Source organism: Artemia franciscana, chromosome 8 (assembly GCF_032884065.1).
Source record: "Artemia franciscana chromosome 8, ASM3288406v1, whole genome shotgun sequence".
Classification (NCBI taxonomy): Eukaryota; Metazoa; Arthropoda; class Branchiopoda; order Anostraca; family Artemiidae; genus Artemia; species Artemia franciscana.
In genome coordinates, this window is record NC_088870.1 from 37,316,699 (window position 1) to 37,344,074 (window position 27,376).

Genomic DNA, 27,376 nt, shown 5'->3' on the forward strand with positions numbered 1-27,376 from the left:
CAACGGTCTACCTTTTGTTTTGATTCAACGCCTTTTTCTAGGGGTTTCAGGTTATTTTTCGTAATTCCCTTGAATTTGTCTTTAAAATAAAGTTGTACTGTTAAAACCTATTTAATCATTGTTGCAATTGCTGAATTAGCTTGAAATGGAAATTTTTTACACTTCTCATTTTTTTTTAAACCCGTTCCATTAATATTTGGTTACTATGGGTCGTTTTGTTCCTTACTAACTTGCAGCTACCGCTGCAAATATCATAGCACTGTCATGATCCACTGTCTGAGATATAATTAAAACTAGAGCCTGTAATACTTACAACTTACAGATATCTGAACTGAGGACTCTAGGGTATTATTCGGCAAAGCTGGATTATGCGCAAGACATCGTAAGAAAAGGTCATTGTCATCAATTCGTGGACGGAGTCTCAAATGACTGACAGTTAAATTTCCGTCTTTTGATTTCTGGAAAATAATGATAATTAGCCCAAGAAATCAAGGAGGGAAAGGCATCATAGAATGCAACATCCACAAATTCATACCATGCCTTGGCCAGCATCATAGATGCATATCAACAGAGTGTCAAACAGACTTTATGCACGGTTCGCCGAATTTTTTTTAATGTTCTAATTCGACTGATCAGGAGTTGCCTCTGTCAATAACACGGTATTAATAGAAAAACTGCCTACTTAAATTAAATCCAGCTGGCAAAGAAAGCAAACTTTTCTATTAGTTTTTTTATGCGATTATAGCCAGAATTCAAAATTAAAGATTGAAACTTTTCGAATTTCGTTTGACCAGAATGTCAGTAGAAGTCTAAGGCCGGGCACTTGAATCCCAAGTTTACTCTCATTGGCTAGAGTTATTTGGGATACCAAGCTTCCACAACTAGGATTTTTAGCTAAAAACAAGGTTAAGGTCACTTGGCAGTTACAAGTAAAAACAAATAGCTTATTGAAGCTTAAATAATTTTAAGTAAGAAAAACTTTTAGAAAAAGAAGTTTTTACAAGAAAATGAAAGGCCGTATTAAAGTTAAGGTCAGCAGAAAAAAAAATTTATAATGACTCAAATTTAAAAAGACCAGAAACTACTATTAAAGAATAAATGAAACCCAAAACGAACAGCTCTTAAATAAACAGTAATAGAAACCAAACATACAACAGGTATGTCCATAAATGGATAAATAAATCTTAAACGAGCAAACCATAAATTCAATATGTGGACCAGGTATAAAAAGAACAAAAATCACTACAAACAAGAGTATGGCTAATGCCCCCTTCCCTAACGGTAAAAGTAAAAAACCTATTGCGCCATTAGCGTTTTAAGTATGATTTACCGTTGGGGAAGTAAATTTTATAACGGTAAAAGGTAAAAGCATTTACTTTTCTTTAAAAAACTTTTTTTTCGAAAAGTGTTTTTTCACTAATTTCTGTTATTTTTTTTATTGCCGAAATTTAAAGTTTTTCAAAATTCCATATTTCAAAATAATTTTTTTCAAAAGCATAGTTTCATAAAAGTATCAAAACTAGTATCAAAAGTAAACTTATGAAAATAACAAAGTATCAAAGTAAAGAAAGTATTAAAGCAAACAAAGTATCAAAGTAACAATAAACAAATTGCATAACTTATAGCCCTTGCCCCGTATATAAAAAAGTTGCCCCGTAAATCGATAAATCCAAGTATCAAAGTAAACAAAGCATCGAAGTAGCAATAAGCAACTTTTATACCTCTAAGCCTTTCTCCGGGGGCTGGGAGGGAGGTTCAACCCTGGAAGCATAGCTATTTGGTATAACCTCCAAACATAACCTCTATCTTCAAATTTTGTCCAGACACCTTAAGGGAAAAGGGAGTGCGCGGGCCGGTTACCCTTTGCTCACTTTTGATTCTTAAAAAAGAACTAAAGGCTTCAATTTCCAATCGAATGAGCCCCAGTTACTCTCCGATCACTTTCGACCCATAGAAAGGGCAAATGAAATTTTTATTTCCCACCGAATGAGACTCTTCCAATTTCATGAAAACCTGATGTGCAGCTAAGGCACAACTTACAATCCTTCCCGGGCCCTGGGGATCGTGTCAATCCCGAAGCCACTTTTATATGATCTTTGGTCTATTTTTAACAAAATGGGTATCTATGAAAGTTAAATCAGATGCATTTCAGGAAAAGAGGGCGTGAGGGAGCTATTTGCCTTCTGATCACTTTCGACTCTTTAAAGGGGAAATACAACTTCTAATTTCCAATCAAATGAGCCTCCTCTAAAATTTAAACAGCTACTTTTCCATAAAAACTTTTATGCCCCTGGGGCATAACTTATAACACTTAATCCACAGCTCTAGCGGTTGTGTCAACCTGGCAGTTCTGTGAAGGTATTGTTATACAGCCTCTGGACTAAATTGGACTCAATGCTATTTCAAACTTTTGATTGGATGCATTCAGGGAAGAAAGAAAGTAGGGGGCTGTTGCCCTCTGATCATTTTTGGCCCTTAAAATAGGTATCTAGAGCTTTCATTTTCCAATCAAACGAGCCTCCTCCGAAGTTTATACAACCATGCCCTTCCACAAAACCTTTTATGCCCCCGGGGCATAACTTACAACCCTAGACCCGAGGCTTTGCGTAGCTGTGCCAACCCCAAAAGTATTGCTGTATGATATATAGACTATTTTGAACAAAATGACTATCTTAAAATTTTGATCGAATTAATTTGGGGGAAAAGGACATGGGGGACAAGTTGCCCTTGGATCAATTATGGCTCTTAAAATGGAACTAGAACTTTCAATTGCTAATCAAATAAGCCCCCTATGAAGTTTATAAACCACACCCTCCATAAGAACCTTATGTGCCCCAAGGGCGTAACTTACAAGACTTGCCCCCAAACTCGACCAGATGCGTTTGGGGTAAAGAGAACAGCCCTCCCCCTTGGCTAGTGGCCCTCCAGTCCCTTTTGACTCTTAAAAAGGAAACTAGAACTTTCAATTTCCAAAGAATTAACCCTCTGAAGTTAATACGACCACTACTTCCATAAACATATTATTTGCCCTTGGGGCAGAACTTACAACACTTGCCCTAGGGTTCTGAGAGGGGAGTGTAAACCCCAGTGATTTTGTTCTATGATCTTTGGTCTATTTTGAATAAAATGACTATCTCAAATTTTCAATCGGATGCATTAGGGAAAAAGAAGACAGCCGCTCCTCGGCTATATGCCATTCCATGACTTTTGACTCTTTAAAGGGGAACCAAACTATGAATTCCCACTCTTTTGAGACACCTTCGAAGCTTATACGGCCACTTCTTCTATAAAAACCTTATATGCCCTCTGAAAATAACTTATAACCCTTCCCCTGGGCTCTGAGGGTGTTGTGTTGACCCCCAAGTATTTTTATCTGATCGTTGGACTATTTTGAACAAAACACTTTTTTCAAATGTTTATTGGATGCATTTTGGGATAAGGCGTGTGGTGGAGGTAAATGTCCTCCGATTACTTCTGACTCTGAAAAGGGGAACTAAAATTTTCAACATCCAATAGAATGAGCCTCCTCTGAAGTTTATGCGACCATCCTTTACAGAAAACCTTATATGTTCCCCGGGACCTATTTGATTGTTCAACTATTTTGAATAAAATGACTATCTCAAAATTTTGGTCGGAAATCTTTGGGTAAGAAGGGCTAGGAGAGGGGGGTGTGTTAATTCCCTTTCGATCAATTTTGACCTTTTAAATAGATTAGAACTTCCGATTGTCAATCGAATGGCCTCTCTGAAGTTTTCGCGACCATCACTTCCATAAAAACCATATATGCCCTGAGGGCATACCTTAAACACCTGTCCCCTGGCTCTAGGGGTTGATTCGACTACTGCGTTTTCTTATCTTATCTTTATTTTGAAAAAAAGCCTATCTCGAGATTTTGATTGGATATACTTGGGAAAGAAAGGGCATGGGGGGGGGGGGATAGTTGCCCTCCGATCACTCTTAAAAAGCGAACTAGAAATTTCAATTTCCAATCGATTAAGCCCTCTCTGAAGTTTATTCGACAATCGATATAAAATGTTTCTGAGGGAAAAAATTAATCATCAAAGCCTAATGGCGTTTACTACAGGAACGCTAGAGCGTTGCCTCTGACAACGTTCAGAAAAGTTCTGATTCATATGACAAAACTTTTACCAAAAGAATCATACAAAACAAAAATGGTTCGTGTCTTAGCTCTCCACCAAAACAGGGAATTAACCTTTTTCAAACCAAACACCAACAAACTACGAGCCGAGAAAATATCACAAAGTAAAAATACCAAAAAAAAGGAAAGTGATGAAAAACCATCACAGACCTCTATTTTAAGTAGCTCTAAATTTACATCACAGGTGTTTGCTGCTTTTTTTATTCTTAATTATTATTTTTTCTAGGCTAATTTAACCTTTTTGGGGAAAAATTTGGCGAAATCGGGGACACGTAGGTTTCTGGAGCAGCGGTGATGAGTGATAGTTCGATACCATTGGGTGAATCTGAGTTTAGAAGATTATTGATATGTTTTCTCCGAAGACAAAGACTGTTGGCTGGTCTTTTCTTGTTTCTATATGCAAAGTTTTCAGGCTTACGGACCTGCTGGTCAGTCAGCCAAAGCAGCATTTTGAATGTTTCACCAATGTCTTTCTTTTGGACAGCTTGCTGGATTTCACACACGTAGGAATTCATATACGTAAAAAGTTGAAATTTTTAATAGGTCTCTAGAGATCCTTTCAGCCATAAGGGATCTTCATTTCGTAATACGTGCAAATTACATCACTTTTAATGGTTTATTGGTTCAAGGTCAAATGGGCTAAGACCCTCCATCACTCAATATGATGGCTAATTAAGGTTTTCCAATCATTCGAAATCATGGCCAATTTTTCTTCTTCACAGAACTAAAGTTCCAGAAACCTCAAAAGAAACATTTTTTAAAGGACTTCTATTCCAGTCAAAATGTTCAGCATTCAGTGGTGGAAAATGCTCAGAATATATTTTTCCGTCATTTTCGGCACATAAAGCACCATAGATAGCTCATGGGAACCCTGTAGCAGCTCTTAGTACAGTGAATCTAAATAGTTTTGATTCTAGTATCATATAATAATAATAATAATAATAATAATAATAATAATAATAATAATAATAATAATAATAATAATAATAATAATAATAATAATAATAATAATAATAATACTTTATTTGTAACCCACAGTACAAGTTTAAGATAGTGAAGTATGGAAGAAAATGAAATTAAAAAAAAATAGAAAAAACAACAACTGAAAATCACTTAATGAAAAAACCGGATGAGACCATGGTGCGCACCAAGACGGAAACACGCATCAGCGCCAATATTGGTCTGCGGATTCTCCAACGATAACAAAATTTCGGTAGCTCCGTAACGATCTACAAGGCGTCTGTTTCGAACCGATCTGGGTAGGTACAAAAGGAATTTACAATAACGAAAATAGTTAACCCTCATTTGCTTGAGATCAATCTTTGTAAAAAATAGGATGCAATCCGGACGCAGACGAAACGGCATGGTCGCAAAAACTAGAATACAGCTTAGCCAATCCACGTCTGCTAAAACGACCACGATTTGCAACAATTTTTGCATAGCTAAATCTTAACTTATCTCTAGTGTCAATTAAAAACTTCCTCCGGGTGCTAGCAAGCGAATCGCAAACAGATATACCCAGCCACTTCAGCATCTTCACTCTAGATATAGCAAAACTTCCGCAATTGGAGAATTAACACAATCATTATTATTAAAAGATAAATACTCACATTTGTCAATATTTAAAGAAAGGCCAATATCATTGAACAATGATCCAGCCAGACGGACATTACGGTCAAGTGTGTTCTTAGAGCAACTAATTAAAAGGAGGTCATCGGCGTATGCTAAGTAAGAAATGTCACTATACTCGAAAAAACAACTTGATTGGATCTTAGTCAGAACACTTGCAATACCAGCATTAAAAATATAAGGTGAAAGGACGCCTCCTTGTCTGACCCCGCATTTGAGTGGTATATTTTGAAAATAAGGCCATTACATTTCAGTCTCACATGCGAATTAGAATACAAAAACGTAGCACAGATATGATTGAAATGTTAATACCTAGCTGATGCATTGAGAGAAAAGCATGTGAATGGACAACAGTGTCAAATGCCTTAGAAATGTCCAATACACAAATGTGTAATGACTGACCTTTAGTATGCGCGTCTTTGAGGAGAACAGCAAGCGCCCTATGTGCATGCTGGCATCCAATTCCCTTTTTAAATCCAAACTGATTAGCATCATAATTAACAAAATCAATAATAGACGGTAGAATTACATACTCAAAAATTCTGCTTATATTACACGCAACAGCTATTGGCCTGTAAGAATCACATTTATTAGGATCTTTCCCTCTTTTTAAAACCGAAGTTACAGTCCCACAAAGAAAACATAAAATCGGTATAAAACCGATTTTTGCCGACACAAAATCGGCAAAAATTGTTCGAGGTAAAATTGAAGTTTTTTCGTCTTTTTTTTAACATAACGACTTTAAAAAAATATCTTGCACTTTTTGAAAGTTGGTGATAGGAAAATCTGGTACAAAAATCACAAATTAGAATCAGTTCATTGTTTTGACCACTTTTTGCCGACTAATTTCTCCCTATTCCAATAAAGTATCCAAATACAAAAAATCACTTCTTTTTTCTTAAACAGACAAATCGCAACTAGCAAATCATATGAATCAAATAAACGTTCTTGCACTCCGAGTTCAGTATCTAGGTTCACCCACTTACGCAATCTCCTACAGTCAAAGACTTAAAATGAAAAAGGATTTAGCTAGAAGTATGATTTACATAGGCGATTGATGACACCACTCCCTTCCATAAAAGGATGGCAGAGACATCCTTAATCCGACTATCAACATCCTTAATCAAACAATATTACTTAGTACAGCCTTGAAAGTGCATCAGCATTTTTGTTCATGGATCCCAGTCGGCTATTAATGATAAAATAAAATTCTTGTAGAGCTAATGACCAGCAACTTAAATGAGCGTTACAACTTTGGGCAACATTAAGCCACCTAAGAGGGTTGTGTCCGTTTCTAAAAAGAAATGATGTCCCTTCGGGTATTACTCGAAGCTTCCGATTCTCCATTTGAGAGCCAAAGCTAATTTTTCCACAGTGGAGTAACGTCTTTCAGCCAGGACCCGTTTCCTACTACGGAATGTAATTGGGTGCTCTTCACTGTCCCTTTGGGTGATGACCGCTATGAAGCCTATGTCAAAGGCGTCGGTCTGTAAGATAACACCCTTACTGAAATCTGGTGTAACCAAAACAGGGGCTTTGATGAGTGCTTGTTTCAGGTTGTCAATGCGCCGACCTATATCTTGCTCAGCTTTAACTTGTTTGGAGAACTTTTTTTCAGAAGCGAAGTGAGTGGCTCAGCAATTTCAGCAAAATTCTTGATAAAACGTTGATAATATGCTGCCATCCCCATAAAAGAAGGAATTTCCTTCTTGGAAACTGGTAGGGGAAAATTTTGAACGACCTGGACCTTGCTTTCCAGTGGGGAGATTTTCCCAATTCTAATGCGGTGACCCAGGTAACAAACCTCGTTCTGAGCCGATTTAATCTTTCTAGGGTGGATCCTCAACTCTACTTCTTGTGTGCTCTATAGTGAGCATACAAGAAGCAGCTTCATACGTTCAAATACGTTCAGATTTCTGCCAATGGATGTCATCGAAATTTCTAGCAGTATCCTCTTGAATCACCACAGAAGCTTGATGTGAAGTACTCTGTATTTATTCCTTGCCTTTGATATCTCAATTTCGTAACTGATTCTGTCAATTTTCCGGAAGACTTTAACGGGGCCTTGCCACCGCACTTCCAGTTTATGGTCACCAGCTGACAGAAGCACTAGGACTTCCTCTCCCTCCAGAGATTCACGGGGCTTTGTACGACGGTCACATAGCTTCTTTTGTTGGCTCACCGCTTAAGTCCAGTTTTTTTAGCTTCCTTCATCAATTTTTCAACTCGAGAGCGTTCTTGCAAAAGTTTAACAGTTGTTCGATTTTGTCTTTAAACTGTTGGTGCTGCCTCCCACTGTTCTTTGAGGATATACAATGGTCCTCTTGGTCGCCTACAATACAGGAGTTCGAAGGGACTGAACCCCCAATGAAGACTGAACTGTTTCGCGACACGCAAACAAAATGTAAGGGATGTGCTGGTCCCATTCTTTTGGATTGTCCATAAAATATTTCTTAAGCAAGTGGATTAAGGTTCCATTTAGTCTTTCCACCAGCCCTTCAGTCTGAGGATGATAAGAAGAAGTTTTTATTGCCTTTATACCAAGCGCTTTATGAACTTCCCTTAAACTTTTGGACAGAAAATTTGATCCTTGGTGGGTCAAAATCTCAAAAGGGACTCCAACTCGGAAAAAGAAATGTTTAAGGACCTCCGCAACCTTTCTTGCATTGGTCTTCTTTGAAGGTAACCCTTTCGGATATCTGGTGGCATAATCTGAAATTACAAGCAGAAATCGATGACCATTCTGTAATGTTCTTAACGGCCCAACAGTTTTACAGCTACGCAGTAGAAGGGTTCTTCCACTATGTGTAAGGAAAGTCAGAGGTACCTTCTCCGTCAATTTCAGCCTAGCAGTGAGCTGACACAGCTTACACGTTTTAATGTATTTTTGGACATCTCGACTTACTCGTGGCCAAAAGAAATGATGCAAAATCTGATTCCAAGTCCGCTGGTTACTAGTATGCCCACTTAATGGCGAGTCGTAGGCCAGCTTCATGATGAAGGATCTGCGAGACCGTGGTAAAAAAAAGTTGCAATACCTTGTCACCCACTGAGGAGGTCCTCTTCCTATAAAGCACCCCTTAGGATATCATAGCTTTCACGTAGTGGAGCTTGCTTGAAACAACTTACAAAGATTTTTGTCAGCCTCCTCTATTCGTTTGAGTTCATTTCCAGTCAGTTGATCCTGATTTATCTCCTAAGCTGTACCCAACGAAAGAGGCTTGTGCAAATCAGGCTCAATCCACTTTTCTTTTCTACTCTTTTTCCGTCTGTCTGGCCTCCCAGTGTTTCCAGGATCCACCTCTATTGTCCAAATTCATTTTCTGGAAGATTGACTCTCCAATCCTTTCGAGTAGGTGAATCAGGAACGCTCGGTATTGGAGGTGAGTCAATCATTTTAGGTATGGATTCATTCTGTTTAAGCTCTTTTTGGCAGTAATTCTTCCTTGTGTTGACAAGAGCTCTAATATTATGCTTTTTTTCCAAAGAGCTGACTGAAAAACTCGTTGAAACGAGGAAATGATATCCTCAGAATCATGTCCACAGGTAATTCACTTGAGACAAAAACGGGTGCACAGTCACTAGAACCTTCCCATTTCCTTTCTACCTAGATGTGAACTTTTTTAACTGGATAGGATCCACAGTTCCCATGGAAGCAGCAAAATTTTATCTTCTTTGAAGATAGGCTATCGTTCGGCATATACTTCTTGTGCATAATTCACAGGGTGGCACCACTGACGACCAAGAAAGTTGCTGGATGCCCTTCAATTTCACCTTCAAAATAGAAACGTTCCCGTGCATTTTCCAATGGACTAGGACTTCAAGCTAAAAGACTTCGTTTCTTTGTCTATTTGCAGTCCTTAGCATATACCCATTTTCCCACAATTATAACAACTTTAATAATTCTTCTGTGACGGAGAGGTGCAAGCGACTATATTTTGTGCATCTTTCTTCTCTGTTTCGGGCTTCTCTTCGTGATTTTGAGTGTTTCAAGATCTGTTTTATTTCCATGGCAAATTCTTCTAAACTAGATTTTCGTCTCTTCTGGCGAGAAAGAACGCGTCTGCTAATCTGCATATATCCTCCAAAGGCGGTTGATCGAGTTTGTTGAGACATTTGTGTATTTAATAATTTTTTATAGAACCTATAAATTGCCCAACCCCAATCAGTCAAAGGAAATCATCTATTTTCTGTCTGAGGATCACAGGATTTGTTTCGGTTTTGTAATCCTGAAACTCAAACCATCTGATAGATAGTCGCTCCAGAATCCTCCCATAGTTGATCAAAGACTTATCTGCCTCCTTCTGTTCGGAGCAGAAACGAAATCGATATTGCTTCTGGTGTGACTCCAAAACTACGAAGAACTAATCGTTTTACCTCATCATATTCGTGAATTTGGTTTGGTGGGAGCATCGAATTAGCTTTGGCGGCTTTTTCTGTCAACAAACCACGCAGCCTCACTGTCCACTTCGATTTTCCCCACTGGTTTTGCATAATTGTACACTTGAAGGTGTTGAGGTATGCATCAATGTCCCTATCATTGCTGAATTTCGCTATTGAAATAGGCGACATCCCCGCTTTCAACTCCGGTTCTACCAAGGCAGATGTCTCCCAACGGGTGTCGCAGCCACTAAGATTGGAAGAAATCGAAGAACTGGAAGATATCCTAGACTCGGGCTCAACAGTCATTCGATGATAGCTTTTTTAAGCCTCTTGAGCACGGATTCGGTGGTTCCGTCGACAACTTTGGGTTCCCTGTGACTTATGGGGTTTGTAGTGAGTGTTGCTGTCACTTGTAAGCTCCTGTCGATTTGGCATCCAGTATTCAACCAACTCGAGAGTAACATAAAATCATTAAAAATTTTATATAGAACCAATGCAAGAGTAATATAAAATTGCTCCAAAATTTGGTATAAAGCCAATGCGTGAGTAATATAAAATCACTGCAAATTTGGTTTAAAACCAACGCGTGAGTAATATAAATTACTGCAAAATTTTGGCGTTATCCGAAGCCTACACTAACTGAATTGTATACTTTAGAGCCGGGACTAGAAACCTCGGCCGCTCTGACAAGACAAACGGTTACCGACTTCGGTATAGAACAAATGCGATAGTAATTTGAAATTACACAAGATTTGGTATAGAACCATTGCAACAGTAATATAAAACTACGCAAAATTTGGTATAGAACCAATGCAATAGTAATATAAAATTACTCCAAAATTTGTTATAGAACAAAATTTGTAGAATCGAAAAGCTGCCATAGAACACGCGGAGTATTCCTTTCAAAACTGAGTTGCATATACTACTGGAATTTACTATTTATTGGAATTTCTTCTAACCAATATAAAGATTTATTCACGCGGCAAATACTAAAAACCCTTCTTTATTCTTAAACAGACAAATCGCAACTAAAAAAATGAATCAAATAAAAGTTCATTACACTGCGAGTTCAGTATCTCGGCACTCACTTGCGCAATCACACACAGACAAAGACTTGACATGAAAAAAGGATTTAGCTAGAAGTATGATTTACATAGACGACTCATGACACCATCCCTGAGTCTTTTACCCCTCCCCCCCACACACACACACACAAACACCCTCATGCGCAAAATAAAGCATGCATTAATATACGTTGCATATTGCACAAAAAATCCTTTTTTCATGTCAAGTCTTTGTCTGGGTGTGATTGCGCAAGTGAGTGCCGAGATACTGAACTCGCAGTGTAATGAACTTTTATTTGATTCATTTTGTTAGTTGCGATTTGTCTGTTTAAGAATAAAGAAGTGTTTTTCGTATTTGGATACTTTACTGGAATTAAATAAAACAAAACTAATTTTTTTAGCTGAAAGTAAGGAGCGACATTAAAACTTAAAACGAACAGAAATTACTCCGTATATGAAATGGGTTGTCCCCTCCGCAATCCCCCACTCTTTGCGCTAAAGTTTTTAATTGTTTTAAAAAGTAGAATTGTGGCAAAGAGTCAAACTTTAGCGTAAAGAGCGAGGAATCCCCAAAGTCATCCCCAAAGACATAGTGAATATAGTTTTCGAGTATGCTGAACAAAATGGCTATTTCAAAATTTTGATCCGTTGACTTTGGGGAAAAAATGAGCGTGGGAGGGGGCCTAGATGCCCTCCAATTTTTTTGGTCACTTAAAAAGGGCACTAGAACTTTTTCATTTCCGTTAGAATGAGCTCTCTTGCGACATTCTAGGACCACTTAGTCGATACGATGACCCCTGGGAAAAAAAAACAAACAAACAAACAAATAAACACGCACCCGTGATTTGTCTTCTGGCAAAAAATACGAAATTCCACATTTTTGTAGATAGGAGCTTGAAACTTCTACAGTAGGGTTCTCTGATACGCTGAATCTGATGGTGTCATTTTCGTTTTCTATCTACATGGTGTCATTCTACGACTTTTAGGGGGTGTTTCCCCCTATTTTCTTAAATAATGCAAATGTTCTCAGGCTCGTAACTTTTGATGGGTAAAACTAAACTTGATGAAACTTATATATTTAAAATCAGCATTAAAATGCGATTCTTTTGATGTAGCTATTGATATCAAAATTCCATTTTTTTAGAGTTTTGGTTACTATTGAGCCGGGTCGCTCCTTACTACAGTTCGTTACCACGAACTGTTTGATAGGGAGAAATTAGTCAGCATCAAATTGGTAGCAGAAGTTGGATACTGAAACACGTTTCATTTGTGACAAGGTATATTTCTATTCAAGATTGGTGAACCTTGCCGCGTGAATAAATTTTTATATTGGTTAGAAGACATTCCAATAAATAGTAAATTCCAGTAGTTTACACAGCTCAGTTTTGAAAGGAATACTCTGCGTGTTCTAAGGCAGCTTTTTGATTCTACAGTGGTAAAGAGGAGTTTGTTTGGACCGGTTGGACTTAGTGTCTTTATCCTATGTCCTATACTGAAGTTGGTAAGCGTTAGTCTTGTCAGAGCAGCCAAGGCTTCAAGTCCCGGCTTTGCAGGATACCATTTAGTGTAGTGAAGGCTTTGGACAACGCCAAAATTTTGCAGTAATTTTATATTACTCATGTATTGGTTCTATACCAAATTTTGTGTAATTTTATATTACTCTCCCATTGGTTCTATACTGGAGTGGAGGCTTTAGTGAAGGCTTTGGACAACGCCAAAATTTTGCAGTAATTTTATATTACCCGTCTATTGGTTCTATAACAAATTTTGCAGTAATTTTATATTACTCATGCATTGGTTCTACACCAATTTTCGCAGTAATTTTATATTACTCTCGTATTGGTTCTTTACCAAATTTCGTAGTAATTTTATATTACTATTGCATTTGTTCTATACCAAATCTCGTGTAATTTTGTATTACTATCGCATTTGTTCTATACCAAAGTGGGTAAGCGTTAGTCTCATGCAATTTTATTTTAGAAGAAAAGACGGTCAATTTAACCTCGTCCGGTTTTGGCCGGTTTTCAATGTATTGCAGAGAATTTTGTTCGGTTCAAATGGTAGCAAAGTCTGAACTACTGCAATTTGTTTTAGATCAAACCTTAGATTGACTGTAATATCTGCCCTGCAGCAGCTGAGATCCAGCCCTGATGCCCGTATTGCCAAGTACAGATGAATCCAATGCGCTACCACGAGTCAGAGTAACTAGACGGCTAACTACAGAAGAGATTATTTCTTTAATGCAGAATGTACTCTAGAAAAAAAACGTCTTGTAGTGACCGAAATAGTAAATTTTTCTATAGGAAAAGCTTTTTCTCGCTGTTAATTTTTTCTTTCTTTAATTGTCCATTGAATTTGAATGTTAAGTTTTAATAAAAGAAGAACTTACTAACTAGAATTTTTCTAACATTATCCTTGAAATGGGGATTTTCCTGGCTTATTTTTCTTACGCAAATTTGTTTTCAGAGGTAGCTACTATTTCATGTAAGCTAAAGCATAGAATTTGATCGGTTTTGGGGGTTTAAAGGGGATTACCTGAGGGGAGGGGAAGCATTCAATAGGGTACTTGGCCCTATATTCGAAAAAGTTCTGAATTTTACTTTTTCCTTGAGATTTCCGTTAATTAGGCCAAAAAAGTAGTTCTTTTTTGTAGGTTTAACACACTTTACTCATCATTTCCCAAAATAGATACATGTGCAGATGCCAGACATTCGTTGAACCAGGGTCTAGTTTAGACGGATCTAGTGTAGTGTGCACAATACAGATGCAGACAGATACACTACGGCTAAAATTAAAAGCTCCTTTTTCATATTTTTTTATTGTATGACTGATTTTTTTTCAGACTAGATGAGTCAGACCTATTTTCTGTTCCTATTACAGAAACTGTTACTGTTTTGCCAAGTCAATGAGGTTCAAATCTCATACTTCTCGGCTGAATACCCACCCTAAGAAATGAGCGAACAGCACAACAATATAACTTAACTAAAAAAAATTTTAACACACTCTAGTGAGTTTAAGCACGCAAAAGCGATTTATGTAGGTATGGTCTAAGCTCCAGCGTCTCAAAGGTATAAAAATTCATATAAAGCCATCATAAAATTTAATATTAACCATGACAAAAAAAGACGGATTTTAAAATACATTAAAAAAAACCTTGCATCAGCCTCCTGTTTAATTTCACAAAATACCAGAAGCCCTTAGATTCTTTAAATTGATTAAATAATTTTATTTATTGTCTAGCAGGCCTGTGCCTACTAGATTCTTGCTTTCCACCCCATTTTTTGTATTTGGGCTGTTTTTACTGAAAAATATCCTTTCTCGTAATTTCACTGAAAAATTGAGAAAGGAAAAATTTACCCCCTTAGATATTGAAAAATAAATTTTATCACCCTCCCTACTTCCTAAATTTTCGTTAACTAATGCCACTGTTTTAGTCATCTTCTCGATGCCAATTACAACAAATTAAAGACAGTCATGCACCATCCTAGTGTTTTAGTACAAAACTATATTACTTTGGAATGATTGTATTCATTAAAGAATTCTATTTTGCGCCTCTATTAATCCATTTATTTTCTTTTATTTTTGTATAGTAAGTTTACAGTAAACCCTGTGTCCCGCACTTTATAATTTAGGATTTCCATCCATAGTTTAGTGTTTAGTTAAGCAGCTTTACTGCCTTAATGTTCATTTTGTAGCAGTCTTCAAAACTAATCCTTTTCATAATTTAATCAGCAAAAGTTGCTGAACCATAAATTCCACATAAGAATTTCAATTTTTTTCTAAATTTTGAATGGTCCGTCACATACAGAATTGAGGAAAGCAAAAATCTATTAAACGTTTCTTTGCTACCATTTCCCTATCTTCGATAGATATTCATCCCAGGTTATAGTCTTTTACTTATTTTATATCATACTTACAGACTCGTTAGATGCCATTAAGTGCCGTTCTCCGAGAAACCAAGTGACATTAACTGTCGGATGTGAGCCGATGACTGAGCAAAACGCTTCATGGTAAACATTGGATGATAGAGTCTTCTCTTCTGCTGGTAATTGGATTGATACACTAAGAGGAGCCACTGAAATTAACAACAACTTATTCTCTCCATGGATTATAGAAAACTCCATGGATTATTTACTTACAAGAAAGCCAATTGCAAATTTTTACCAAATCTTAACCAAAATTTATTTTTATCATAATGAGGAAGAGTTACCAGAGCACAGTGGGGATGAGGGTTTCCTTTGTGGTCTGAGTTCAAGGTATCCGTGGTAACGGTCTGAAATAGGATCTGTGCAGTTGTTTTCATTAGTTCTGATGACTGAGCAAAACGCTTCATGGTAATATTGGGTAATAGAGTCTTCTCTTTTGCCGGTAGTTGGATAGATACACTAAGAAGAGCCACTGAAATTAACAAAATTTATTTTCCATTCGCTTAAAAGAAAAAGGAAAATACACTTTGAGTGTGTATTTACATTATTTTCGCACCCGTTCTTTGCTGAAAATACTCAGTATAGGAGAAAAATAAGAAATTAGTGAAAGAAAAACAAAGTTGTACTCATTGAAAAAGACAAAGAACATGAAACTACTAAGACTTTATTCTTTTTATTCAGACATGAGAGAAAAGAAAAGTACAAATACATTTATTCAGACACCCAGTGGCCATACCTGGAATACTATTTTGAAGGTTTAGGGGTGTTAAAGCTAAAATTTTGCTCATCTTTCTTTTTATTAGCTTTGTTTACTCATAACTCAATCACAGCGAAAAGTGAACGAAAAAAATTGAAATGTAACTCAACGACAAAGCTAAACACCACAGTGTATCATTGGACTGATAAATTAAGAGAAGCCACTAAAATTCATGACACTTATATGTGCTTAGAAGACGAAAGACGCGGTACATATTTATATTACACTTATAATTATAAGTACACGAATGAATTTGGCTGCAAAGGGGGGAGGAGGGGAGCTTTAAAGTTGAAAACTTTCCTCTACTCGGGCTTTAATAATGTTTGCAGTAAGTACTTTTGCACAGGGAAAGTAAATAAGATAAGTGAAAGAAGAGAAAGGGTCTAAGAAGAAAAAAAAAAACAAAAGTAACCAAAATTTTCCTTGGTACTTATACATTTTACCAAACACAGTTGAGAAGCTTCATAGCCAAGAACCGGTTTCATAGCCACAAAGACAAATGATGGGTGAGAGAATGCGTTATACTTCTGTAATTTGGGCTCTGTATATTTGCACAGTAGGGATGGCGGGAATAAGGTAACCTTACTAAGGTAGGGCTACTTTACCTCCCCCCCCCCCCTAATTTGAAAATATATAGCCCAAATCATATTGTTATATAAAGTAAAGCGTTATATTTTCATCATGTTCTAGTATATTTCAATATGACTAATCTAACTTCACTTCTTGAGTGTGTTTGGTGTAATACAAGAGTACCTTTTCCTTTTTATCCACGCAGAAGGAGAAAAGAAAGGCACAAATATATATTATTCACGTACCTGTGGACACACTTGAAACACCGATTGAGAGAACAAGGAGTGTTTAAGTTCAAATTTTATTCAGCTTTTTTTTATTACCTTTATCTAGATTTAACTTAACTATAGAAGAAATTGCAATAAAGAAAAAAATCAGACAATGTCAGTCAATGACACAGCACAATATCTAACGATAAAATTAGGTTTTAGCTTCTTCTCTTAAACTGGAATTACAAAAATTAATAAAAGAAACATAATTACTTAGAAGAATAAAATTTTCTCAGAAGAATAGCAAAACCAGCGAAGAAACAACCGTCAGTAGTATCCCTTCTGTGCTTTTAATGACAACCCTAACCCGATGTACTATTGGAGTCACTAACCCCTCCTATAGGTCACTTCAATACAACAAGAACCCTATCCCAAAGTGTTATTGGAGACATCGCGTCTGCAGGGCATCTGGCATTACGTAATCATTTACAGCAGATAAAAAATTCTGGAAGCATAATTATCTGAATGACGTTTGCCAAGCATAATGCTCAATAATTGAAATAAGTTTGCAGTGACATGATGTCTAGTTTTGATACGGATTATAATAAACAATTGAAGAAGATCTGTTTTGTACTCTAATGATATCAAGCCGATTATTGACAATTCATTTTTGATAATCAATAATCAATAATTTGAGATGCTTGCTGGACAGACATATTCTTTTGGCGGTTAATGAAACTTGTTTAGATCTCCAAAAACTGTAATGACTACAACAGGGCAGGTGTTATTTTTGTAATGTCATGGTCCTGATCATATGGGTTTGCCTTTACCAGTCTCATGCATGAGTTTGGGTCCCCGTATTCTTATCCAGAGATACATGTCCTCAACCAGGGCCCCAATGCCCCCACCAAACTTTTTGACACCCTCCCCCCTAAACCAATTTTTATTGATGAAAGTGGTATATGTATACTGGTCATTATTTTTTTTCTTTATTAAAGGTGGAACAGACAATTTTTGTGTGTTAGTTCGTTTGTAAACACCAGTGTGAGAGTCAATTTAAAATATATAAAACAAAAACAATAACAAATCTTGTAAAGTCTGGCTACTTTTGATTTATTGGTTAGTTTAGGTTAGGTTATATTAAGTTAACTGCTCGCGCTTCTGGTGATAAGCGAATTAACACACAAAAATAATCTGTTTACCTTTAACAAAGAAAAACAATGACCATTATACATATACCATTTTCATCATTAAGTCACCAATTAAAAGACTTTGGATTTACCGAGTAGCTGAGTTTGTTCTATGCAAAAGTGCTTTTATATTAATTTTTGATACTCATTCACCAATTAAAAGACTTGGCGAAGATCAATTACCATGTAGCTGAGTCCCCTCAGTCCCCAAAGTCACCAATTAAAAGACTTTGAATTTACCGAGTAGCTGAGTTTGTTCTATGCAAAAGTGCTTTTATATTAATTTTTGATACTCATTCACCAATTAAAAGACTTGGCGAAGACCAATTACCATGTAGCTGAGTCCTCTTTATGCAAAAAGTGCGTTTTTATTAAGTTTAACACTCATCAGCAACTAAGCACTTGGAATTTACTAATTAGCTGAGTTTGTTTTCATACAAAAAGTGCTCTTTTATTAATTTTTTATGCTCAGTCACCAATTAAAAGCCTTCGCCAAGACCAAGAAGCTGATTTTTAAAGACTTAAAGACTTTAGAGACTTGGAATTTACCAAGTAGCTGAGTTTATTATGTGCAAAAGTACTTTTTTATTATTTTTTTTAACTAAGTCACCAATTAAAAGGCTTGGAATTTAACAAGTAGCTGAGTTTGTTCTATATGAAAGCTTGGATACTTAGTTACCAATTGAAAGACATGGAATTTACCAAGTAGCTGAGTTTGTTCTATGCAAAAGTGCTTTTTTTATTAACATTTGATGCTCAGTCACCAACTAAATGACCTGGAATTTACTAAGTAGCTGAGTTCGTTTTATGCAAAAAGTGCTTTTTAATAATTTCTGATTCTAAGGCACCAATTAAAAAAATTGTGGTTTTTTTTATTAACCTTTTATGGTAGGTGACCAATCAAAATCTCGAAATTTACCAAGTAGCAGAGTCCGTTTTATGCAGAAGTGCTTTTTCATCAGTATGTTATACTCAGTCACTAATTAGAAGACTTATAATTTACCAAGTGGCTGATTTTGTTCTCTGCAAAAATGATTTTTTATTAATTTTTGATACTCAGTCAACAATTAAAAGACTTGGAATTTACCAAGTACCTGAGTTTTTTCTATGCAAAACTACTTTTTTATTAGTTCTCGGTGCTAAGTCCAATTAGAAGATTTGGAAATTATGAATTAGCTGAGTTTGTTCTATGTAAAAGTACTTTTTAATTAATTTTGAAACTCATTCACCAGTTAAATGACTTGTGATATACCAAGCAGCTGAGCTCGTTCAAATGCCCTGGCCTAAGACCAAAAAGATAAAAAAAATAAAAAAATAATGCATTTTGCCAACATTACTCTTTACTTAGGCAGCGCTGTGGCGTTTCCTATGATATAAAGTATCTTTTATTACTATTTTCAAAAATTGAGAATACAAATTCGAATTTAAGTCAATCACCAAGACCAGCGAGAAATTTATGGCCCTAAAAGTTTCATGGAAGAACGATAATTACAGAAAACATACCATGCAATCTTTCGATACTTTTAATTTTCTAACGAAATCCCTAGAAAGTCTTTTAGAAACCCAACGCAGTAAAAATCCGTAAAAGTTTCCTTTATTAAGAGAAAAATTACGCTTGGAAGAAAGATTTTTTCCACTTACACGGAAAGGCATTTTTTCCTATAGGTACCTAGACAGTTTTGAGAGATTTACAGAAAATATGGTACCTTCAAAATAAGAATTTTATAATTGTTCAGCTCAAAAATCTATTTCTGAGGAAGATTTTGATTTTGTAAAAACAGTTTGGAAGAAATTCAAGCGTAAGAATTTGAAAAATTATACATCATTGTACCTTTCCTCAGATGTATTAATATTAGCAGACGTATTTACGGAGTTTAGCGCCACTATTCTTGACCTTTATAAGCTTCAACCTCACTGATACTTAGGTATTCCCTCCCTTGCATACGATTTAATGCTAACAGTGATGCGACCGACCAAAATTAAAGTGATTAAAGATCAAGGAATAAATCTTTTTACAGAAAGGGCTATTTACGGCGGTTTAGTTTTGCATTACGATAGTTACGTAAAGTGTGACCCTAAAGATAAAGAAAATCCAAGCTATGAACTCTGTTTGGATGCAAATCCTCTTTACACACAATGCATGTCCATGTTCTAGATGCCAATCGGGGCTATAAGATACCAAGCCAATTTATTTGTGAAGAACATGGAAGAGAATTATTTTGGATAACTAATGGGGCTACAGTGTATTGGCCATTAAAACATATAAACTCACAGTTTTGGAGGTTAATGGAAAGTCCAACAGACACAAGAGATGACATTAAGTGAGAAAAATTTACCATTAAACTTCTATGACTCGGGCTTAATAGAAGGATTTCATTAGCATATGCAATACGCGATAACCCAACATCAACGTAAAATACAGAAACTGGCAATAAGTGTAAGCAAGACGCTAGAACGCATTTAAAAATACTAGGGGACAAAACAGCCTTCGGCGAAATCCTTTCCGTACATTAATTTCTGAAAAACGCTCTCCCTTCCTTTTCAACCGAATTTTAGCTCCAGAATACCAATACGATAGAATCGCCAGAAGTCACTTACTAACTGCAAAAACCAAAGTCAACAAAGGGCATTCGAATGTACAACATTATCAAAAAGCGACCGAAATATCAACCGTAACACTATAACGAGAACCCTTAGACTTTATAAACATCTTTCATAAGACGGGTAAGAAGAAGATGAGCATGGGAGCAGCTGAAACCTTTGTGGAACCCAACCTACATAAATGTGAAATCACACAGCAAATTAATTTCTAGGAAAATTATGCAAGCTCAAATTACAAACAACATCAGAAGAACACTTTTCACTATTAATTATTTTTCTCCATGAAGCTTTATCCCTAGAACTTTCCCACAAATTTAAACGAGCACGACACAAACTATTTTTATAATCATGCTTAGATTTCTGTTTAATTGTGAAGACTGCACCAGAAGCAGGACGATTGCATGTAATCCACATGTGTAGTCAGAATTCCATTTTGGATTTGGCACGATTAACTGCAGGATCGATATTAAAAAGAGGCTTCCTAGTACCGGATCGGATCCGCTCCACTGGAACTGCACTATCTACGGCAGCTTTAAGGCAGGCAACAATCTGGTAATAGTACGAGTTAAGATCGAGACGAGGAGAATTCGTGAGGACAGAAGTTTACAGTAAATGATATGGCACTTTAATGGTAGATCGTATTGTAGTTAAAGTCGCAATGAACGGAGTGTCAGTGGCACGTTTCCAATTATAACTACAGAACCGCTTAAATTTTGAAGTAGGGGATACACTAATCATTGGGCATACCAAGGAACACTTTAGAAACACATGATCATCGTCAATTTTTGACGATGTCCACCTTTATTCTGAATATCCGTGAAGGCCTGATGTTTCAATGCGATTCGGTAGCCATTGGGAAGCAATTCTAATAAAAGGGTTGATCTTTCTGATTCCTGATACAAATCACAGTTTAAGTCACCGACCAGAAGCCAATTAAGGCTCTTGGCGACAAGATTTTCTAAGAGTGACTTAAGACTGGATCAGAACTTGGCAAATACAAATAGAGAAGCAATATTGCGGTCATCAGAGGGAAGATAAACGTTCACAAAGGCAATAGCCAGTATGTTATCATCAGAATGAATCATACAAGGTTTACATGCGCTGTGGAAAAAAGTTGCCAAGTCACCTGAGGGGTGGTCTATCGTTTTTCTTGCCTCGCGGGTGAATAAATGGTGGGAGAGAGATCTCATGAGATAGAAAATATTAGGCTTATTAAACAGATACTCTTGCAGAAAAATAATGTCACTAGCTAGTAATTCATCTAGCAAGAGGTTTTTGTCCTTCGTATCATTTATGTTCAGACATGAAAAGCTAACGTAAGTCGTTTTGTAGCTTTAGATATGGCTTTCGTTTGCACATCGCATCTCAAACTATATGACAAATGATCTTTTCCGCAGTTAGCACACTTAGGTGAAGAATTGCAAGGAATATCTTTGGTATTGTTATGAGGGCCTGTGCATCTAGAGCACTTAATTGCAGACGGGCCAAGTGGACTATTGGCTACCATGTGTCCGGTGCTTTGGCATCGTAAACAGTGCCTAGGTATTTCTTTGTAAACTGCAACTCAAAAAAAAATCATATCCAAGGCAAAATCCTGAGTTAAGAGCACTATCAAGGGCAGTCTGATCCAAAAACTCAAGCTGAAAGGCACGTGAAGATCTGATTTGATTAGCCTTAACAAATTGTGGGCTTGCTGTTTCTATGCCAAGTGATTTTCGATCTATGACTTTAGCACTAGTATTCGGTAAGTTGGGCACGGCTGATGCGGCAAGAGATATTGCAGAACTTTTATCACGAGTGACCACGAACCAGTGCTTTTCATTAGGTTTAGGTTTTACCGGGACAATACGCTCTTGGCCAGCAAGTGATTAGAGCTTATTCTTACGTGAGAGCGAATCAATGAGTCCTGGTGGTAGGTTTCTAAGGACAACGACAAATGATGATTTCGCAGCGGTGGTTCTAGTGGTATTAGGTTCGGTTGATCGGGGCAGGGCAGCCTCAGGAACGATAGAGTTATTAAACAACTTCAATTGATATAGGCAAAGGCTTACTTTTTCATTGAGAGTTGCAAAAGCTGAGGCCGGGATGAAAAGAACTTCATATGACGTTATAATTACAAAAGTTGGCACTTCGATATTCTCTGCGTAGCACCAGGCAAGTGCAGCCGTAAAATCAGAAACTGAGCTTGTCTTAGCATTCGATCCCTAGTGCCAAGGCATAGCTAAGGAAGGAAAGCAATTCTTAAACAATACTTTTTCCCTTCACTAATAGCCTCGGATTCAAAAAACTCTGTTGCATGTCTCACAATCGTGGTGCTCTCCTGCCCACCATCAACATTGTACTGAATAAAGTTCAAAAGAGGGCAGTAATAAAAGCCATTCCAATTTTTCTCAGACGACATTTTGCGTCAATAACAATCATGATTATCTGAAATATGGTTGAAGCCAGTTTAAATGCAATATATGTTGGTTCGAAATGTAGTTAAATACCTGAATTTAGCTTAGTAGATTGTAATATTTTAAATCCGTATCAAAGTTTTTGGTTAGAAAAGAATGGTCGCTGAATTAACAAAAGTCACTGAATTGATCGAGGTTTGAGCGCAGTGTCAAGTTCAATTTAATTCCAAAGGAGGTGTTACCACTCTGAAGACTGAATGAAGACTGAGAACTGAATGATTTCAGAAGCATGGCTTTAATTTTTAGCAGAAAACGACATGTTTTCTTTAGAAAAAATATCACTGCAACGGGCAGGAATCCTAACAATCTCTAAAAAATTAATGAGTTTGGTCTACTGGAACCATTTATTAAAGTTCTATTTCTCCTCCAATGGTGAAAGGCGCATAAGCCTCTGTTATATGGACACAGACAGCTTGCTTGGAAAAATACAGACACAAAATTTATTCTGGGACTTGACTTCCCCCAACTCTGCCCTATTATGGATTTCTCAAATTAGGGCCCTAAAGTCTACCCCCATTTAGTCAAAAGTCAAAAGAAAAATTAGCTTGGAAAATTGAAAAATGGATTGGGTAGTGAGTGACTGAGAAATATTCCGTCAAAATAAAATCAATTAAAGGTACAATGGTACTTACAGTTTAGCAAAATATTAACTGAAGTGCTTAAAAGTGAACTGTTCAGTTCCATACTTTTTGCAACACACGTTGCGTTAGTGGCCGCATCTTGCCTCTTGAGGAACCGAAATGTGATTAGATGCCGAACAATATAAACGTCATTTACCAAATCAACTAAAGTGCTATTTCTCTCATCATCAATCATTTCTTTTCCGTTTCGTAGCCAAATGAGTTTCGGAGGTGGAATTCCTAAAAAGAGGAAGGGATAAGTGCTATTTAGAATACATTTTCCAAATAATCTTTCTTTTGTAAGACGTTCAATATATGTTACTCTTGTAAAATAATGATAGCTGCATAGGATAGAAAGGAATCGCATGTGTAATATCGGAAGGAAATGTAAAAGAATAATGCCGCATTTGAGAATCATTTATTAAATTTCTCTTATTCAACTTATCAACTTATCACTTATCTGTTTTCAATGTAACACATGTACATTTGTAAACAAATGAAAAGGAAAAAACAAATATAGTAAGACAGTCTTACAAGAAAACTTTTGAAACTAAAAAATCAGCAAAACATAAAAAGGAAAAAAACTTTTACGAATAATCAATCACGAGAGAGATAAATGGAGATGAAGCAGACAAAAAAATTGCATTCAAGCATAGTTTCTATAGGACGAGGTACTGAACAGAACTACTTTAGAAACGAAATGGAAGTTAAAAACTGAAGCTTATATTATAAAAAATCATATTATAAGTGACACTTTGTCATTTAAATTCTGTTCTTACCGTGACCTAAGATTTTTATGTAGAATTCCTTTCAATTTATTAAATTTTGTTGTTCTATCAGCATTCTGGATTTAAAATCGAAATATTTGGGCTATAAACATTAATTTTTGTGTCTTCATTACAATTTTTATTCGTTCTCGCATGTTATTTATTCCATTGGTTATTTTACTACTTGATTTAATACAGAGCAGATAACAAGCTGATTCATTTCTTTTAATCAGACTTCTGTGATTGAAAATAAAAGCCGATATGCATTTAGTGAGTCAAGATACAAAGTCCAAGGAAAGTGAACTTTCAATTTGATGTATCAAACAGTTCGTGGTAACGAACTGTGGTAAGGAGCGACCCGGCTCAATAGTAACCAAAACTCTAAAAACTGGAATTTTGGTACCAATAGCTACATCAAAAGAATCGCATTTTAATGCTGATTTTAAATATATAAGTTTCATCAAGTTTAGTCCTACTCATCGAAAGCTACGAGAAAATTTGCCCTATTTTAGAAAATAAGGGGAAACATCCCCAAAAAGTCATAGATTCTTAACGAAAATCACACCATCAGTTTCAGCGTGTCAGAGAACCCTACTGCAAAAGTTTCAAGCTCCCATCTACAAAAATGTGGAATTTTATATTTTTTGCCAAAAGGCAGATCACGGATGCGTGTTTATTTGTTTGTTTTTTTGTGTTTTTGTTTTTTTTTTCCCAGGGGTGATCGTATCGACCCAGTTGACCTATAATGTTGCGAGAGTGCTCATTCTAACGGAAATGAAAAGTTTTAGTGTCCTTTTTAAGTGACCAAAAAAATTGGAGGGTACCTGGGCCCCCTCCCACGCTAATTATTTTCCATAAGTCAATGGATCAAAATTCTGAGATAGCCATTTTATTCATCATAGTCAAAAAACCTTATAACTATGTCATTGGGGATGACTTACTCCCCCAAAGTCCCCGTGGGAGGGTTTACAAGTTCAAAACTTTGACCAGTGCTTACATATAGTAATGGTTATTGGGAAGTGTACAGGCGTTTTCAGGAGGATTTTTTGGTTGGAGGCAGGGGTTGAGAAGAGGGGGATATGCTGGGGGAACTTTCCATCGAGGAATTTGTCATGGGGGAAGAAAATTTCCATGAAGGGAGCACAGGATTTACTAGCATTACTTAAAAAAAAACAATGAAAAAATAAATGTGAAAAAGTTTTTTTTTCAGCTGGAAGTAAGCAGCAGCATTAAAACTTAAAACGAACAGAAATTATTACCCATATGAGGGGCTCACCTCCTCCTAATACCTCGCTCTTTACGCTAAAGTATTTTTAGTAATTTCAACTATTTATTCTGCGGCTTTTGTGATTCAGGGGTCATTCTTAATGAATTGGGACAAAATTTAAGCTTTAGTGTAAAGAGCGAGGTACTGACAAGGGGGCGTACCCCCTCATATATTTAATAAAAACATGAGAATACAAAAGTTCTTTCCGGAAGCTAATTTATAAGTTATGTATATCTTTTACTTATAAAAAGATTCGTAAAAAATTAAAAGTTCTAGTTGCCTTTTTAATTAACCGAAAATCGGAGGGCAACTAGGCTTCCTCCTCCGCTCTTTTTTTCTCAAAATCATTCGATCAAAATTATGAGAAAGCCATTTAGCCAAAAAAAACTATACAAGTTTCTTTTTAATTATTCCTCTGCGGAGAGCCAAAACCAAAACATGCATTGATTCAAAAATGTTCAGAAAATAAATAAAAAAAAACAAGTTTTTTAAATGAAAGTAAGGAGCGACATTAAAACTTAAAACGAACAGAAATTACTCCGTATATGAAAGGGGCTTTTCCTTCTCAACGCCCCGCTCTTTACGCTAAAGTTTTTTACTGGTTTAAAAAGTAGACTTAAGAGAAAGAGTCAAACTTTAGCGTAAAGAGCGGGGCGTTGAGAAGGAAAAGCCCCTTTCATATACGGAGTAATTTCTGTTCGTTTTAAGTTTTAATGTCGCTCCTTACTTTCATTTAAAAAACTTGTTTTGTTTCTTTATTTAATCGATTTAAAAATAGTCTCCCGTCAATACTTGATGCAAGAGCACGAACCATGATACAGGAACATAACTTCTCGTGATAGAGCGCACAGTATTGGATACTGGAGCGTTATACTGCTGAACACTGGACTATTTTACTGGAGCGTACCAAAACTGAATGTAAAGAAGACTTTTTTACTGACATACCGTAGAGTAGGTGACTCTATTGATGTAAGTGGTGAGTTCCTATTGTCTGAAAAGCCTCTTGTACTAGTTAAGTCACTACGGTACCTTATTTCCGCCAAAATTGCACGTGGAATTGGCATTCTCAGAAGACAAGTATATTCTTACAGAACGTACACTTCGCACGAATCTACCCGTATATATCATATGCAGGTGTAGTTTGGAGCAGCAATTTTTATGTTAATTACACACGTATGCAAATTCTACAGAATAAAGCATGAAGAATAATTGGGAAGTTCGTAAAAAATGTGGAAGACACCTATTTACTTGAAGTCTCTAAGGCTACTCAATGTTGGAAAATAAGGGACTATCAAGCGGCAATGTTTTTGTTTAAGTTGTGTGCATAATCTAGTTCCGGAAATTTTTAATGAATATTACCCTTTCAGAAGTTATGTTTATGAGCATGATACAAGAAGATGTGATAACTTGGTTGTGGAGGCTTAACAAAGTGTGAAATCTAGTTTTACTTCAAAGTATCTTGGCACTTGCGAATTCGCTTCCTGTGTGTTAGAGTGGCTGAGCACCTTCCACAGTATAAAAATAGATCAAAAGAGTATTTGTTGGGGGTTTAGTATTTTTGGGGGGATGTGAGCGGGTTTAGTGGTGTTTAGGAGAAGGGGATTGTCTTTTTATCATTATTATTCTTTAATTAGCCTAGGACGCTTCTACGAATAATTATGTAGTTTTTTCTTATGTATATTAATTTAGGATGCCTTTAGGAATGTTTATATAGTTAACCGCTACGCGTTAGCAAAATTTATATTTTCCAATAGCTTAGTGATTTGTATCTGTATTAA

General features: G+C 36.3%; 1 protein-coding gene across 5 annotated transcripts in view; it reads right to left on the bottom strand.

The window, feature by feature from the left end:
* LOC136030372 (protein turtle-like) overlaps positions 1-27,376 on the bottom strand; it is a 370,614-nt gene that overhangs the window by 196,108 nt on the left and 147,130 nt on the right. For all 5 annotated transcript variants that reach the window (XM_065709291.1, XM_065709293.1, XM_065709294.1 and 2 more), the window contains 3 exons: positions 23,577-23,804; positions 15,153-15,310; positions 314-458 (listed from right to left, as the gene is read on the bottom strand). In XM_065709291.1, coding sequence (XP_065565363.1) covers positions 314-458; positions 15,153-15,310; positions 23,577-23,804 — 531 coding nt within the window. The remainder of the gene's footprint in view (positions 1-313; positions 459-15,152; positions 15,311-23,576; positions 23,805-27,376) is intronic.